Source organism: Euleptes europaea, unplaced genomic scaffold (assembly GCF_029931775.1).
Source record: "Euleptes europaea isolate rEulEur1 unplaced genomic scaffold, rEulEur1.hap1 H_1, whole genome shotgun sequence".
NCBI classification, from domain to species: Eukaryota; Metazoa; Chordata; class Lepidosauria; order Squamata; family Sphaerodactylidae; genus Euleptes; species Euleptes europaea.
The window spans coordinates 1,816,933-1,836,114 of NW_026612049.1; the positions used below are offsets into that span (position 1 = coordinate 1,816,933).

At 48.3% G+C, this 19,182-nt stretch overlaps 1 protein-coding gene across 1 annotated transcript in view; it reads left to right on the forward strand.

Moving 5' to 3' along the window:
* The window catches only part of LOC130492892 (multiple PDZ domain protein-like), a 202,872-nt gene that overhangs the window by 132,877 nt on the left and 50,813 nt on the right, over positions 1–19,182 (forward strand). Inside the window, exon 24 of the mRNA XM_056866653.1 lies at positions 386–481. Coding sequence (XP_056722631.1) covers positions 386–481 — 96 coding nt within the window. The remainder of the gene's footprint in view (positions 1–385; positions 482–19,182) is intronic.

Consider the following 19,182-nt stretch of genomic DNA (forward strand, 5'->3'; position numbering starts at 1 on the left):
ATCCAAAGAATGTATAATCGAATTGAAACTATAGAGTATGTTCCAGTACAATATAAGAAACTGATGTGTATGTTTGTATGTTTTGTTTATTCATTTGAAAAACAAAATATATATATAAAAAATACTCCAGTACTCTATGATTATGGTTACTTTTTGGTTTATCATTTTATGTAATATTTTAAATGGTATAATTTGATACATAGTCCACATGAATTCAGAAATCAATGTCTGAGGTCATTGAAAGGTATTCATTTTCCAATCCAAACTTCTAGTTCGGGGGAAGGGCTCTTAGGTTTTATGTGGAATACATTCTGACATTGCATTCATACTGTGGAATAAGTAGAGGTGGCGTCAATAAGATTCTTAAAAAGCTCTTGTTTGTTAGCAGAGAAATCCCAGAACTACCTGAACGGGAAGAAGGAGAAGGAGAAGAAAGCGAACTTCAGAATGCTGGCTACAGTAATTGGAGCCAGCCAAGGCGGTCAGTGTGGTTATACTTCTTTGATAACCCTCTCAACTCTTTAATGTAGTTTTTTAGTGGAATTAGTGATATATGACCAGTTTCCTTTATTTGAATGATCTAAAATCTGTTTTTAATAACACATTTCCTTTTTTCAGTATTATATCAGAGTTTATTAGTCTTTGACTGTATATAAATTTGAATTGAATAACTAGAAATTAACATTGCTGGACATTTTATTGTCAGAACAAGTGGTTACAAGGGCAACGAATATGGATAATTTGGATAGTATCACTGCAATCCTAAGCACTTCATGATTTTTCAGTGGGACTCACTCCTTAGTATGTGTGCTTAGAATTGCAGCCTATGTCTTCTAATACATACTATTGAATCATGATCAGGAGATCAGGAACCTCCATGTGCTCCTCTCTCTTCCATGAGCATTCCCCACCCCTTCCTTTCCATTTCAGAGTTAAATATGGTTACCATTAGGGCTGTGCATCATGAAATTCCTGAACTGAAAATATATACAAAAATGGTTGTTTGGTGTTGTTACCATGATTTCCGGAATGATAAACACAAATCTGGCATTATTAAGCATTATGAAACACCTTCATCCCCATCCATTTTGTTTTTCGTGTTCAGGTGTTTACCATCAGCAGCAGCAGGTGTCTTGTTTATCTGTGATTCTCCTGTGTTCCTGGGCAACTTCATTTTCCCCTTCCAGTTGGATCTGTGCAAGGGATCAGGCGCACTCCCAGCCAGTCACTAATTGGAGACAAGTCCCAGAGAAGGAATTTTTAAGACCCACAGCTGGTGCTCTGAGCCAGATGACATTTTCAGAGGAATGACAGACCTACACACTTGGAACTCCTTAAATAGTAGTAAATAGTAGTAGTAATTAAAGTACTTCTACCATGGATGGCCAGTGTGAAGACATGTATCTCAACTGTTGAATGATTGATTCATCAAATGCAATTACACACACACGTTCTATTTTTTAAATTGAACTGTTTTCAAAGATTGCAGTGATGGAGCAGTTTTCTGCAAAGGTAACTTACTTTGGGAAAAGAGACAATGTACCACAAGAGAGGATGACAAAAAGCAGCGTTTTAAGCAGAAAGGTTAAAAAATATTGTCGGTCACTGTAAAAGTACATAAAGAAAGCAGATGCCAGCTCCTGATGCTCACCTGCCATCTTTTGGCATTTTCCTCCATAGGGGTGGAGCCAGGGCTGAGTTGGGCCCGGATGTGGGGGAGGGTAGGCCCAAGGTTCATAAAAAGGGAAGCTCCTAGAGTAGGCTGGGGAGGAAAGGAAGGACTGAGCACATGGAGCAAGAGAGAGCAGGAATGAGCTAGTCCTGGGAAGGAAGAGGAGGTGGATGATGGACCCTCTCTCCTTTCCACTCTGAGGCCTGTGGGGGAGTTTGCCCGAATCCAATCAGGACAGCAGAAGGCAGGAGGACTGGGCTGGCATGTGAGGAGCCCCACACATAGCATGTAAGTCTACTTTTAACGTTGCTGGAAACTCTAGTTTCATATTGTAGTAAGTGAAAAATGGCTGTACAGCATAATGTTAACCATAAATACTTCTAAAAATGAAAGAGAAGAATTGCTTGTGCAAGAGTAGTGGAGCATTCCCAGTCAACTAACCATAGGTCGAGAGAACCATATACACAACCCCGAGCTTCTTAGAAGAAGGGTAGGAGATATGTTTAATAGATCAGGCAGCGTTACATCTCCAGCAAGCCCCTTTGGTTTCCTTTGACTTCTCACTGATCTGTAGCACGTACAATATTAGCAGATTGGCACATATTTAAATAAAATGTAATGCAAAAAATGCTGGCCATATCCCACTTACTTTTTAATATACTTTCAGGTTTAAATTGTCTAAAATATGAACATGAATATAGTGAAACATAATTTGAATTATTACAATTATATTGGCATGTTGTGACATTTCTTTTGATGTTATGCCATCTTTAATGTTTGCTGGTACCTTTCAGAATCCTTCTACAGCAGAAGCTATAATTTAGTATAATTTATTGTATTTTTTTCATTAAAAATATCATCCCACATATTAATGTCATTCTGGAGGTGGAGAACAGTTGTCAGTACATCGTGAACTATGCAAAATACATGCCAGGAGAAGTAGCAAGCAGTGGAAATATAAGAATAGGCTTCTCAAATGTGAAGTGTTGTTGACAATAATAGGAGAGAGAGGGTCCAGTAAAACTGTTCTACAGCAATGTAGGAGATGACCAAAAATTCATTTCTCTTAAGGAAAAGAAGTGCAATAGAGCAGCACAATGTGGATGGGTCTAAGTTTCAAACTTTTCTTCCTCATGAAAAATAAAACTTCCAGCACATAAGAAGCATATTCTTTATCATTGATTGATGATAGACACTTCCTGACGAAATAAGAAATACATTACAAGACTTCAGTGTGAGCCAATTTAAATGGTGAATATTCCAGACTACACCACTAAGTGACAATGGGCCACACAATATAGAAGACAAATACTTTTCAGCAAACCATTATATGTATTTCAGGATGTGTTTCTAAAATGTGGAAATGTATATATGACCACTGAAGAAGGCCCCAATGACCAAAATGGGTTTGGTTGTCTATTGGTCATTTACATGATCATCAACCAATGTTTGTAAATTAGCAATTATCTTTTTAGAACTTTTTAATCTTTTTAAGAATATTATGTGGAACCTTATCAAAAGCCTTACTGAAATCAAGATAAACTATGTCTACAGCATTCCCCTGATCCAGCAAGATAGTGACTTTCTCAAAAAGGAGCTAAGATTAGTCTGACATGACTTGTTCTTGAGAAACCCATGCTAGCTCTTAGTAATCAGAATAATCTTTTCTAATTGCTCGAGGACTGACGGTTTATTTGTTCAAAAACCTTTCCCAGTATAGAAGTCAAGCTGATGGGTTGGTAGTTACCCAGATCCTCCTTTTTCCCCTTCTTGAACATGGGGACAACATTTGCCCGCCTCCAATCTTCTGGCACCTCACCTGTTCTCCAAGACTTCTCAAAAATAATGGACAGAGGCTCAGAAATTGCATCTGCAAGTTCTTTGAGTACCCTTGGATGCAATTCATCTGGCCCTGAGGACTTTGTTTCATTTAAAGAAACTAGATGTTTGTGCACTACCCCAATGCCAATCCTCGGCTGCAAATCCCTTTCTTCATTGTGTGTTCTGTTTATGTCATGTTGAGCACCACTTCCCTCGCAAGAAAAGACTGAGGAAAAGTAGCAATTGAGGAATTCTGCCCTCTCTTCATCTCCTGTTATAATTTCACTTTCCAGTCCCCGCAGTGGGCTTATCTTGTCCTTGTTCTTATTCTTACTCTGTACATAGGAAAAGAACAGTTTTTTGTTGTGTTTAGCATCTCTTGCTAGCCTAAGCTCATACTGAGCTTTAACTTTCCTGACACTCTCCCTACAAGCACTAGTTATTTGTTTATATTCCTCTTTGGTTATAAGGCCCTCCTTCCACTTCCTAAACGAGTCTTTTTTATTTCTCAACTCTTTAAAAAGCTGTTTATGGAGCCACCCTGGCCTGTTTAGGCTCCTCCCATTTTTCCTTCTCATAGGAACGGTTTGTGATTACGCCTTCAGTATTTCACTTTTAAGAAACTCCCACCCTTCTTGAACTCCCTTCTCCTTAAGCATTTCTGACCATGGGATTCTACCCAGCATAAGTTTGTTTCTTCAAATTAGCTCTCCTAAAGTCCAACCTATATGTCTGACTTCGTACATTTTTTCCTTTCCCCAAGATGGTAAATTCCAAGATCACATGGTCACTACTACCCAGGGTGCCTACTACTTTAACCTCAACAACCAGTTCTTCCCTGTTGGTGAGAATCAAATCTAAGAGAGCAGATTCTCTTGTTTCCCTGTCCACTTTCTGGAATAGGAAGTTGCAGGCCCAGCCTGAGCAGAGGGCCCAGAGGCCCAGCCATCCCAGGGGATTCCCACCCCCCACTCGTAGCACCATAACCTAAACAAGTGCAAAGTAAAGCACCCCACAAAAACACAAATACAACATGGCTGGATTGAAATCAGGCCACAACTTTATTGATTACAGCATTAGGCATTGGCAAACACAGGGGCGGGATCCTGACATCAGGTGACCTGAATGCCAGCTGATGGATTTTGTGCCCAGCCCGCCTGCCTGGCACAGCCTGAGATGGCGGTATGCAGAACCCGCTTGGACAGCAGCCACTGTGTGGTCCACTGCCACTTGGGAGGAGGCCATCCCCTCAGCCCCCGACTGGGCATGTCCAGGACTCCCCCAAAACCCCTTATTGATGTCCCCAGTATGCGAAAAGGGGGTACACAGGCCGGCTTTTCCCCAAACAGGATCCAGCCCCGTGCCCAAAACTGCCACAAGAGCAGGCCGGAAGGGTGTGAGCTTCCGGATGACTCCCGCCAATGCCTAACACTGTAACCATACCCGTAATCCATGCCAGACGTCTAACGACCAAATATCCATGCCCCACGAGAACAGATGCACACTGTCTGGGCGAATGAAGGCCTCCAAGTGACTCGACAGGTCCAGGAGGTGGATAACCTCCACCCAGGGCTCCTGCCGCCCTACCAATTGCAAACTTCGCCTTCTGCCTGGCACGGCCAACCTTTTCTGGGCACCCTGCCCTTTGCCAGGTCCGCCTTTCCAGCATGTCCGACCATACCATGGTCACCCCTGGCCATCGCCTCCCAAGTCTTGCCAATCACACACTGCTGCTGTCTGCAAGGTACTGCCTTTTGTTTTGCCCAGGTCAATTTCACCTAGTTGTGCCATGATGATGTCCGGCACTCTGTGCTGCACGTGTGGACTCCCCAGTGGACCCACGTACACCAAGCCACTGCACTTTGATCCAGTCGTCCAGGCCTAAGTGTCTTCCTCAACCGGGGGTAGGAGCACCAGCACGACATGGAGATGTATCCAACGACAGGTGACCTGTAGGCCCATGTAGCACCATCCCCCGGGGGGGCAGTGCCAGCCCAGTCCTCTCCAAACAGCCCGGGGGGGGGGAACGCAGAGTAGCAAGCCCAGGGTCACCCAGTGGTGAGCAACAGCCAGCCGCCCCCGATCCAGACATGAGCATGAATGGCTCAATTCCTAAAACTCCTTAAAGGAATCATCAACATGTGAAAGCAGGCTCACAGGCACCTGCCCCCAAACAGATCCAACTTGATGTCTAGACTACCTGCTGCTGTGACAAAGCAGCCAAGCATAGAACAAGGAATCCTAGGGCCACCTGGCCCAGCCCCCTGCCCAATGCTGGGAGCTTACCTCCACCTGGTGAACCCCTGCTCTATGCCCAGAGGAAGGCGAAAAACCTCTGGAACCCCTGGCCAATCTGGCCCCGGAGGAAAATTCCTTCCTGACCTAGAGTGGCGATCGGCACTACCCTGGGCATGTAAGCAAAGGCCACGAGATGATCCCACGGGTACCAGAAGCTTGCCAGTCATTAGAAGCTGCATACGCTCCCATCCCACACACTAGGTGGACTAGGTGTCCATGGTCCAGGCCCCAAATTTTGCCAACGTGCCAAAACTAAGAGACAGGTTAAATGCGGCCACTTTGGGCCAAACGCATGCCTGGCCAGCCATGAACCACCACCTGCTAATGGCCTCCACTTGCCAATGGTGGACCTCTACCTGCCAACAGCATAAACCCGGGTCTGTGACTCCAGTGGTGGCTCCCGTCCTAATCAAATGGGGCATGAACACCCTGAGTAAGAGGCTGCGCCATGCCCAACTCCTCATACTGATTATATTGTCAGGAGGATGGCCGGCATTCCCTGCCCCCTCTGGGCTCGGAAAACCTGGGAACTTAAGGGAGAAGCCCAGGTGAGTGAAATGAGATTAACCCAAATGAACTCAGGCAGTCCTCCACTTGCCCCAAACCTCCTGCAGCGAGATAGCAAACCAAACCTTCACAAGCAGAAAGTCAGCAGGCATTGTCAACATCCACTGGTGCCCGGTTCTGCAAAGTCCCTCAGTCCTGCTCTTCTCTCTTCCATCTGCCGCAAGAAAACAAGTTAATGTCTGAAAAATTCATTGATAGGAAGGAAATCCAGGTCCCAGGTCCTCTTCATGCAGCAAGCCAATAGGCAGTGACTAAATCAGATGGCACCTGACTCCAAAAGGCCCCATCACTCTCCTGTGCTTCTCCACCATCTGGTACGTGAAAACAAATTACTCGCCAAGAAAGACCAGAAGAGAAAGAAGCCCCTGGGCCTCCTCCTGTCCGCCAATCCCATTTCATGCCTCAGTGTTCAGCCATGCATCAGCCCACTCCGAGAGAAGCATCTACCAGAGAACAAGAATGGCTCCCCTTGTTCAGTGGCTCCCATATCAACCAGATTTGTTGTAGCAGATTTTCATGGAAGGAGTTATGATTTTTCACACAAACTATTCCCACTCAGGAAGCTTGAATGGCAGACGTATAAATCATACAAGAATTGTCGATCCAGCTGCCCAGTCACCTAAGGTGGCATGCCCCTTTCCGAAGGAGGGGGGAAGGTGTGGCAAGTGTCACTATTATTGATGACCCTCCATGAAATGACCCAGAAACAGCCAAGGTTGTTCCCCCCAGTTATCCCGGCCAAGCTTGTGTCCTCCTGATTGGTCATATACAGACAAAGCTGAAGAAATCTTTATTAATAAGCACGGAAGATACTCAGTTATTAGGTGACAGAACTTACCATTTCAGAGGATCAGTATATGCCCAACCCTCATTTCACAGTTTGGTTGAACTGCACAGTTACCCAACACATTATATTCCACATTGTTTAGTTGTAGATACATGCTAGACCAGGGGTGGGGAACCTTTTTTCTGCCAAGGGCCATTTGGATATTTATAACATCATTCGCGGGCCATACAGAATTATCAACTTAAAAATTAGCCGACCAAGCCCCAAGCAGACAGCTGTCCCAGATGACCCCCCCTTGCGCGTTGGCAAGTAGGCAGGCATCCAACCAGTGGTGCACTCGCCCACATGGTGGCACAGGATGGTCTGTTGCACCAGCTGGGTGTAGCCGTCCAGCCGCACACCGGAGTTGCTCCTGCTTCGCATGGTCAGGGCCAGATTCTACAGCCATCTCCTGCTACCTCCGCCTGCAGGGATGAAATGAGGACACACTGGCTAAGAACTCCCCCCCACGTGCATTCTGGCCCTGCCTCCTTTAACCCCTCCATGGTCGCCACTTCCGCCCCCAGCCTTCTTGTAGTACAGAGGGAATACGTTTCTCCATGGCCCAGGTGGGAAAGGGTCAACACGGCTTCTTGGGCAGTCCTAGCAGCTCCATAGCTAACAACTCTTCTGCAAGGGGGGGGGAGGTTCCTTTTCTTGGCAAAACAAACTCACATCTGCCTTGAATAGAGGCTATTCCTGTCTGCGGGAGGGGGCGGATCACCAGTCTTAGATCCTTCTGAGCTAGAGATCTGCCAGGACCCATGAAGGGCCAAACCAAATGGTTTCGCAGCCTTAAACGGCCCCCGGGCCTGACGTTCCCCACCCCTGTGCTAGACTTAGACTGATCTTCCACCAATAGAAGATGTGGGGCAATTTCCCCCAATTGCCCTTACTTGCTGCATAACCTAAATTTAGCCACTTATTTATTAATTAATTTATTAATCATTTCATTTGAATACTTGCCCAGCTTTTCTCCACTGTTCTGGATACTTAAGCCCAATACAAGTTGTTGCAAACTACAGTCCTCCATTCTAAGGCTGGACTGGCTCCTATAGAGGCCAAGTTAGCATCTCCAGTGTCCACTTACAGTGCACAAAAATTGACTAACAGTTTTGCCCCTAAAAAGGCGGAAAATATAATACAGTATGCTCCAGAACATATTAAACACATGAACCAATGAGCACTTGAAGCCGCCTTGTACTGAATCAAACCCTTGGTCCATCAAAGTCATCATTGAAGACTCAGACCGGCAGCAGTCCCCAGGTCCTCAGGCAGAGATCCTCACATCACCCACTTGCCTAATCCCCCCAACTGGAGATGCCAGGGATTAAACCCGGGACCCTCTGCATTCCAAGCAGATGCTCTACCACTGAGCCGCAGCAGACTAGACTCTCTTAGAGGCCGAGATCCTGCATTAATTACCACATATAAAACAATCGATAACCATTTATTTAAAGTTTAAAAGTAATAGATGCCTGGCAGGATATTTCAAACCCCTAATACTTTATAGCAAATAGGGGTGCTGGGATATACTCACCCCTAGTGGCTCTGCATTAGGATAGTAAGTTGAATAGTTTCAGTGTCTGTAATTGTTTGTAACAGATTATGATAAACTGATGACAAGATCTTTCCCCAAACAATCCAGATATAGAAATTTATACTAAATTTCTCGGCACCTGTGGTGACACAGGGAAGGAAATGCAGCCCTTCTTGGCAGTAGGAACAGCCACATATATGGCTCTCTTATTTACATACACATTGATCTGAAGAAGTGAGCTGGGACCACTGCAGCCCACACCCCTCCAGAAATTCGTGTTAGTCAGAGGAAAGTGGTTTACGGTAATCACCTAAACACTGACCTAAATCCAACCCCCCAGCCTTCTTCTAAACACACTCTCCCTGCTAGGACAACAATGATGTTCTGGAAAGAAAATGTTAAACTTTGCAGCAATGCCCCCAATCCCAGGAAAGGGGGGGGGAGTGAGCCGCAAGAAAAGCTGAGCTCTTTCTGGAAAAGCACTACCCATACACACAGCTGGGTTGGGAGGGAAGTTCCTGCCAGCTTCTACTCCTGCCTTGTGTGCTGTGTCCACAAGGAAAAACAACAAGAGGCAGCAAACAAACCCATAAGCCCCATTTTTTAAACTGCACAGCCCGGAGCAACTGCACTCAGGTCCTCAGAGAAAGAGCAGATAAGGCTCGTAACCGTGTATCTACTCATGTATAAGCTCCAATTTCCTCCTTTCCTCCTCTCACAAACTCTGAAGAAAGCTACAACCCCATGGTCTCATAGCGCGCAGTTGAGCTGATCCTTCCTGCTTGGCTGTTGCCTTCCCAAAAGGATGGGGGGGTTCCCTCCTCACTCCCACCCCCGAAGTGCTTATTTTGCCCAGGAAAAACTGAGATAGGTAACAGCATCCCCACATGCCACCAAGCCTGCACACCCAACAGCCAGGTCCCAGAGAACTGTAACTGTGTGTGTGGGGGGGAGGGAAGGGGCTCAGATAAGGCACGAGTCTGCTTGCGTGCAAGGCACGGGTTTACTTGTGTGTAAGGCAAAGCCCTCTGCTCCGCTCCCTTCTCGTTGCCCCTGTGCAAGCCATGCCATGTGCTGAAGTCGGATGGATCAGCTGCTCCTCTTCCAGCTGCTGGCACCAATTCCCTCTCCCTCCCCTTGTACTCTGATGACACATGGAAAGGTTGATGCAGGCTAACCCGCACACTGCCCCTCTTCCTCTCCAGCCATGTGCATCAGAAGAACAAAGTAAGCGGAGAACCGACCGGGCTCATGGAGAGGCCGGCAATAAGTGCCCGGCCGGCAGCCTGAGTGCAAACCTCAGGCCCGTTGCTGCAGGCCAGGGAGGGGAAATCCCTGAGGGCCCCAACTGGCACATTCAGAAAGTGGGCGGTGCTGAGGCCTGGCGCGCAGTAGGCCGCCCCGCTGGTAGCCCACATTTCCTAACGTTCTGTAAAGGCACAGGGCAAACCAGGCTGCTCCCAGCCTGCCGCTGCCGTGGCCGGCCACCCCTGGCCTGCTGCTGCCACAACCAGCCTCAGACAATGCCGCAGCTGCCGGGAGCCAGTGGGGAGGACCGCCGCATGCGACCTTCACCTGTACCCCCATCCCCAATGGACACAGCTGACCTGGCTGGACCTCCAGCCCCCTGCGCGGGACCACAAACTCAGCTCCTGGTAAGCAGGGGAGCCATTGCTTGTCAGCAAGACAAGTCAGGAATTTATTGGATCTTGCATTTTTAGCAGAGTTGGACTTCCAACAGATATCGAGGAAATTAAAATCTGCCGTGACCACCATGTCCCATCTTTTTGAGAACTTTGTAATCTGGTCTAGGAGTATCTCATCCAAGTCCTCTGCCTGGTTTGGTGGCAGACCCCCACCATAATATTATGATTATTTCTTACCGTATATACTCGTGTATAAGCCGAGTTTTTCAGCCCAAAAAAAGGGCTGAAAAAACCAAACTCGGCTTATACGCGGGTCAATACGGTAGAAGGGGGGAGGGGGAGGGGGGAAGAAGGGAAGAGGAACTTACCGCCGCCATGCCTTCTGTGTGGTTTGGAAGCGGCCAGCGGGGCCTGCCTGCTCGCAGGCAGGGCCCCGCCGCCGCCCCCGCCTGCTCGCAGGCAGGGCCCCGCCGCCGCCCCCGGCTCGCGCGCCCTCTGGGCGGCCTGGAAGCGGCCAGCGGGGCCTGCCTGCGCTCAGGCAGGGCCCCGCCGCCGGCCTGCGCGCCCTCTGGGCGGCCTGGAAGCGGCCAGCGGGGCCTGCCTGCGTGCAGGCAGGGCCCCGCCGCCACCGGCTCCAGCGCTGGAAGGGCTCCGCTGCCGCCTCCAGCTGATCAGCGGGCCTCCTCCTCCCACCTCTCCCGGTAAGTTGGGAGTTCAGGGGCTCTTCCCCCTCCCCCCCCCAGGGTGGCGCTGGGGTCGGGGTGGGTCTGGAGGGCCTGGGAGGGGGTGGCACTGGGGTCGGTCTGGAGGGCTCGGGAGGCCGGGCGGGAGGGCGACCCGTTGTATAAGCCGACCCTTGGCTTATACGCGGGTGCCTAATTTTTCCCCATTTTTGGGGTGAAATCAGGCACCTCAGCTTATATGCGGGTCGGCTTATACACTAGTATATACGGTACTCCTTTAATTTTACCCATAGACTCTCAACTGAATTTCCATGCTCAGATTCACGTACTTCTTCACAAGTGTACACACGTTTGACATATAATGCTACTCCTCCCCCCTTCCTTATCTGTCTGGCCCTTTAAAACAAGTTGCACCCCTCAATCTTAATATTCCATTTGTAAGTGATATCCCACCAAGTTTCTGTAATGCTTATTAGGTCAAAATCCCCTTCCTCTATTAGCTTCAAGTTCTTCCTGCTTGTTTCCCATACTCTGCGCATTAGTGTACAGACATCAGAATCCATGGTTTATGTGCCCCGAGGTTGTCGTTTCTGAACTTACCCGTGAGTTTGTTACCTTGCATACATGGCACTCCTGCAAATCTTTATTGTTCTCATCTCCAGTTATTGTCATTATGCTAGGCTTTAAGTTCTTGTCACATTCACCCATAGGATTTAGTTTAAAGCCCTCCTTATCAGGTTGGCAAGGCTCTCACCAAACACATTTTTTCCTACCCTCGTGAGGTGCAAACCATCTGCTGATACAAGAACTTCATCTTGAAAGTGTAAGCCATGGTCCAGAAATCCAAACCTTTCTTGATGACACCATCTACACATCCAGTCTGCCTTAACGTGGAGGCATAACCAGAATTTTACAGTCATGAGCCATGCTTTTGTTTCAAGTAGCATTTGGCCAGTTTCCAAGTACAATGTGGCATATGGGACACAACAGGGCATACCCATTATTTTTTTGAGGAATTTGGCTTGGGTGCATTCCAGTGGATAACCTAGTGCACTAATCCAGACAGGAATACCATACAGTAATTGCGCGTTGACTTTGGCGTTAAAGACCTTAAGGGCAGCAGGAATATATTGATTCCCTCTATTGAAGAAAAAAAAAGAATAATTGCTAATGAGCTAAGTTCTGCTGATTTAGTTGCAAATTGATAATGGGTTTTCCACGATGCATTATGATGAAAATAAATGCCTAAATATTTAAAATATTTGACCTGCTCAAGTGAGTTGCCACCAATTATCCATTTAACCTTAGATTTTGCATAGTTCTACACCAGTCCATTTGCAGTACAATACTCATGGCACCGGTTTAGTAATCTCTTTAAGTCAACCCTTGAACATGACTACACATCCAGTCATTAAATTCTTCTTTCCCTTACTAAGCCACGACCTTCGACAGGAAGAACTGTCAAAAAAACAACTTGCACCCCCAGGTCATTCACCTTCTTACCCAGAGCTGCATAGTCTCTTTTAATATGTTCTGGGCTGTGTTGGGCAGTATCATTTGTTCCCACATGTACGAGCAAGAAGGGGTAATAATCTGTGGGCTTGATGAGTCTTCCTAACCTTTCTGTCACTTCATGGATGTGTGCACCTGGTAGACAGCAGACCTCTCAAGATGACAAGTCTGGTCGGTACACTTTAGACTCTACCCCTCCCAGTAGGGAATCCCCAATCACCAGAACACGCCTCTTTCTAAATTGGGGAGCGGAAGATTGAGTCCTCTCATGTGCAGGAGCCTGAGAAATTTCTTTCAAGCTTTGGGTGGGGGGAGCTTTTGTTCCAGTGGTCCAGAATCAGTGTCTATGGGGAGATCTTGGAATTGATTGCTGAGCAACAGAAGATCAGAATGACCCCTGATTTTTCAGTTCCTGTGGGTCACATTCTTCCATGCACCCTCCTCCTGTATTGCTTGCACCTCCATTTGTTGAGAATCCTTACTCTCCTCCTCCGGTTGCCCCCTAAAGAGTGCTTCATGAGTTCACGAACTCTTCACCTTCCTTTATAAAATGGAGTGTGGACAAGCATGCCTCAAGTCCCTGTATCTTCTCATACAGCAGGGCTACCAACTTATACTTGCTGCAAGTGTAATTATTGTTACCCTCAGGTAAAAATACAAACACGCCGCAGATCTTGCATGTTACTGCCTCAGCTCCCTCACTAGCCACACTGCTGTGATCCATTGCTGAAGTTGTTCAGTGACTTTCCTGCACTTCCCTGATAAGTCCCTTGACAAACTGCCTCTCAAGACTCCCTGCTTCAGAAGCAAAAACACTCAAAAGATATAAAATGTAGAAACTTGTCAGCTGCTTACAGGGCCCCCAGGGCAGGAGCCCTTTAGCTCTCGCCCTTTGACTGATGCCTCTGGAGAGAGGAGCCTTCTTAAATACTCTCAGCTTAACAGCTGAGCAATTAACTTCAGCCACACCAGCTACAGCTGTCTCTAAGCTCCTCCTCTGTCTCACAGCCCAGCTGCTTCAGCCCGGCCTCTGGCGAGAGGAGCCTTCTTAAATACTCTCAGCCCCACCCCCAACAGCAGAGCAATTAACTTCAGCCACAGCTAGATAAAAGAACAAAGAGAACCACTCAGAAACCCTTCTCCAGCAGGCTTCAAGCACCTATTCACTCTCACACACAGCAACCTCAACTGCTGCTCCCCAGCCACTGAGGAAAAACAAAACTTAAAAAATTTGTTTTGCACTGACCTGTCTCTAAGCTCCTTCTCTGTCTCTCAGCCCAGCTGCTTCACCCAGCCTCTGGTGAGAGGAGGCTTCTTAAATACTCTCATCCCCATCCCTCAACAGCCAACAGCAGAGCAAATAACTTCAGCCACACCAGCTACTGATGTCTCTAAGCTCCTCCTCTGTCTCTTAGCCCAGCTGCTTCAGCTGCACCTCTGGTGAGAGAAGCCTTCATAAATATTCTCATCCCCACTCCTCAAAAGCAGAGCAATTAACTTCAGCCATACCTGCTACAGCTGTTGCTAAGCTCCTCCTCTGTCTCTCAGCCCAGCTGCCTCAGCCTTTGGGCTTTGCAAACAGTTACTTGGTGCTTTGTATCCAGGACATGGATGGCACATAGTGGAAAGATTTGTGTGGTTGTAGTAATGTTTAGACTTTTATGAAAAATTAATCCATACCTCAAAGTGTAAATTTCAGCAAGAAAATTAAAACTCATAAAAGTAGGTTCATCTTCAGTCTTCGGTGCAGCCCCACATGTGGGACTGCGCCTGCACGCAGGCCTGCCACCGGAAACTTTTATTAGCCTTAGACCTTTAAGGGGGATGCCCCTCCCCTTGAGCAGCGGGCCAGCTTGGCGCCAAAACCACCGCGTGCTCCTGGGCGGGGCATCCCTTCCCTCCTCAGTTCCTTCTTTGCCGCCGCCAAGAACGGAACTTTTCCACCTGACCTCAGAATTCCTTCGTCATTCTACTTTTGATTTGTGAGTTTTTCTACATGGGGCTGCCGCTTGGATCCTCCCGACCAGCCCACCGACCTTTACCGATCCTCAATCTACCGTACTACGGGTGAGGAGAGCGAGAAAGCCCTGTTTCCCCGGTTCCCTCGGCTGCGTGCTGAGTCCCGGGATGGCCCCCAAGACCCCGTTTAAACTGTGTCCCAAGTGCGCTACAAAGGTACCGCACACGGACCAACACGAACTGTGCTTAATCTGCTTGGGCGAGGGGCATAACGTATCGGCTTGTGGCATATGTCAGCGTTTTTCCACCCAGGCTCGCAACGCCCGTGCAGACCGCTTGAACGCAGAGCTCTGGAAGAAGGCCCTGATGGCTCCTTCCCCTGCGACCAGCTCCAAATCTCCTAGGAGCACACAATCCGTCTGCTCTGCTCCAGCTTTGCAGACACCCGGATCCGGCCCAGAGGCTTGCCTTGGAGGGTGATCTGGCGATACCTGCAAAAATCAATCCAGTCCTTTACTAGCTCTGGAGAGATGGTAGGCTGAGTAGACAGGCTCTGAAGAGGTCATGGAGTATTCCTTGGAGCCGGGGGGGGGAGTCGGGGATCCAAGGGAGTCGGATCCGAGAGGTTCGGATCCGACAGTAAGAGTGGGTCGTCTAATGGATCCAGTTCTACATCGGAGAAGCATTGGAGAGGTGAGCCCGAATGGAATGACGGGGTCCTCAGTACTGGGAGAGGCGCTTGTGTAAGGGGCCTCGAATCCAGGAGGGTATGCGCGAGGGTAGCCGGTTTTGAGCTTGGGCCGGCTGGATCCGGCGCTCTTTTGCTTATGCTTCATCTTGTGCTTGTGTTTCTTAGAGACGTGTGTCGGATCCGAGAGGGTGTACTCCACGACCTCTTCAGAGCCTGTCTACTCAGCCTACCATCTCTCCAGAGCTAGTAAAGGACTGGATTGATTTTTGCAGGTATCGCCAGATCACCCTCCAAGGCAAACCTCTAGTACTCGAGACCCCACAACTCCCCTCACCCTTCACTCCTCTGACTCAACAGAGTCCTAGGGTCGAGTCAGATCCAGAGGATTCAAAAACAAGAGCCTCTGCAGGAACGTCGGAGGAAGTCTCCGAACCTTCCCCTGACGAGTTAGTAGGCAACACAGAGGCAGTGTCTCCTTCAGAGGATCTCAAGTTAAGAATGGAACAGATGATCAGGATGGCTGAGGCTTTGGATATTAACATCTCCACATCAGACAACAAGCCTAAGGACAAGATCCTCAGCCGCTTGTATCCAGATCATCCAGGAATCACTGCCTTTCCGATTCTGGAAGGTCTCTCCGACATCACCAAAACGGTCTGGAAGAAGCCATCATCCACTCCTCCGTCCACCAAGAAGATAGAAAATCTCTATCAAGTAAAGCCAGACTCAGCAGAGTTCCTGATGGTGCATCCTCCCCCATCCTCCATTGTCACGGGGGAGATGCAGTCTAGACAAAGACAAGGGCATCACTCCACCCCTTCTGATAAGGAGAGCAGACGCCTAGACCATCTGGGTAGGAAGGCCTACACCTCCTCGGCATTAAACATCCGTATCACCAACTATCAGACCATCATGGGGGGCAGGTATCAATTGTTCCTGTGGGAAAAGGCCAGCCCTCACATAGACTTACTGCCGGAAGAGTCCAGGTCGGCCCTAAAACTCATCCAAGCTGAAGCAACTCGATTGTCGAAGCAGGAGATTAGTGCGGACAAACATGCAGCTGAAGTGGCAGCCAGATCCATGGCCACAGCCATTACCTTAAGACGCCACTCCTGGCTACACACAACGGCCCTCCCAGCAGACACCAGAACCCAGGTCGAGGACCTCCCCTTCGAGGGTGATACCTTGTTCACCTCAGGCACCACTGAATTCTTGACTAATATAAAGAAAGACCGTCAGACAGCAAGATCTTTAGGCATTACCACGGCCTTTCAACCCCACCGGGATAGATTTCAGCCTCGAAACCAGGGCTTCAACTCATCCTTCAACAGAAGCCAACGGTATCAAAGGTTCCAGCCGTATCCTCCCCAGGGCAAGTTTCATCAGCTGGGGCAGCAAGGGCAACGCAAGCACAATTTCAAGCAAAGAACCAACACTGGCCCTCAACAGAGGGACCAGAGACAACCCAACCAGAAATTCTGACTACCCTCACCGGCCAGTCAAGGGGACTTTCCGTTCCTGAATAGATTGGCCAGATTTACAGAGGCCTGGCGGTCCATTTGTTCGGACTCTTGGGTCCTCTGGATCGTTTCAGAAGGCTACCGCCTAGAGTTCAAGTTTTTGCCCACCTGTTTTCCCGCCAGTTCTGCACGGGACAACCCATTTCCAGATTTTGCTCCACAGTTAGAGGAGCTGTTGTTGAAAGGAGCGGTTCAAAAAGCCTCCCCAACCTGTTCTGTTTTTTTCTCCAGGATATTTATGGTGGAGAAGAAAGATGGGGGCTCCAGACCCATTATTGACCTAAGAATTCTCAATAAATGTTTACAGATCTCTAAGTTCCGGATGGTCTCACTGACTTCTGTGATGGAGCTGATCACTCCCAATACATGGTTCGCAGTGCTAGACCTTAAGGACACGTACTTTCACATGTCTATACACCCAGATCATAGAAAATTCCTCATGTTCCGCTATGGTATGGAGGTGTTCCACTACACGGTTCTACCATTTGGACTGGCCACAGCCCCTCGAGTTTTCACAAAATTCATGGTGGTAGTCATGTCATACTTTAGGGACAAGGGATGCAGTATCTTCCCATACCTTGACGACTGGCTCCTGACAGCCGACAGTCTTGCCCTTTTGTCATCTCACCTTGAGCTGGTCCTTTCCACTTGCACTGACCTAGGCCTCTTGGTCAATGTAAAGAAATCTAGACTAGACCTCTCCCTCCAAGCCCGATTCATTGGGGCTGTGCTTTACTCCAGCACAGGAAAAGCTTTCTTACCACAAGAAAGAGTGACAACAATTCAAAGCCTAGTACAACACTTCTTGAGGTGCAGTCACCAACCAGTAGTCTCCATACAAAGACTTTTAGGCCTCATGGCCTCGACCACAGCAGTCACCCCCTTTGCTAGATTGCAGATGAGGGAACTTCAGAACTGGTTTCTCGGGGCATTTAACCCTACCCGTCACTCCCAGCTGCATAGACTCTATCCCTAGAGGGGTGTTAAGATCTTTGCATTGGTGGCTTGCTGAACCCAATTTATTGAAGGGTATACCCTTTGTTCATTGGGCCCTAGATTTTACTCTTACCACAGACGCCTCTATGGAGGGTTGGGGTGGCCATTGTAACGATATGTCTATTCAAGGGAGGTGAGAACCCAGGGAATCATCCCTACGCATAAACCTGTTAGAATTACGGGATGTGCGTTATGTACTTATTTCCTTCACAGATATCCTACGGGGCTCCAGAACTCTCCTCCAGACAACACCTGCATGGTATTCTACATCAACAAGCAGGGAGGTACGGGCTCCATCCCCCTGTGTGCAGAGGCTTAGAGGGTCTGGCTAGTGGCTCTCTCGAATGACATCCAATTGAGAGCCATACACATAGCACAATACCTGGGCAGACTCCCTCAGCAGGAAATTCCTTACCAGTCACGAGTGGGAGCTACAGGAGTGTTTCTTGCAACCGATATTCTGAGACTGGAGGGTCCTTCAAGTAGACCTGTTCGCCACCAGGGAGAACAGGAAGGCAGAGGGGTTCTGCTCGCTGGCAGAGAACGACCCAATGTTCCTAGGGGATGCCTTTCATATCATTTGGTCGGGCTCCCTCTTCTATGCCTTCCCCCCGTTTTCCCTCTTAGCAAGAGTACTGGGGAAAATCAGATCGGACAAGACCTCGTGCATCCTGATAGTACCCATGTGGCCTCGCCAAATATGGTTCATGGAACTGATGCGTTTAGCAGAAGGTACCTACAGACCCTTACCCAGTCACCCGGGCCTACTCAGATGGGGCAGTCTTCTTCACCACAACGTGGACAGGCTGCACCTAGCAACTTGGAGAATCGTGCCCAATCAGGGATGGGCCTGTCCTCCCCAGTACGGGAGGTAATCCTTCAAGCCAGAAAACCCTCCACTCGATACTCATACAATAGGAAATGGGAAAGGTTTGATAAGTGGTCTAAGACCAAGGGCCTTTCCCCCTTTTTCTGCACACTCCCTCGAATCCTTGATTACTTTTTGGATCTAACTAAGACAGGCCTCACTGTCTCCTCGGTGAGAGTACATCTTGCTGCGATTTCAGCGTTCCATGATAAGCTGGAGGGGTACACTATTTTTTCCCACCCTCTTTCCAAGCGTTTTCTTAGAGGGCTTAATAATGTGTTTCCCTGTGTTCCCTGTGTTTTGTCACTACTCTCAGCCAAGGTTGCATTTTCAGTTGCAGTCACTTCAACCAAAAGAGTTAGTGAGCTGGCTGCTCTCAGGATAGATAACCCGTTTCTTAGAGTGTTTAACGAAAGGGTGGTGCTACACCCCAGCCTCAAGTTCAAACCTAAGGTGGTCTCTAGTTTTCATATGTCGCAAGACTTGGTATTACCAGTTTTTCCCCCAAAACCAACTTCCCCTGCGGAGAAGACCCTACACAAGTTAGACCTTAAGAGGGCCATACTTTACTACATTGATAGAA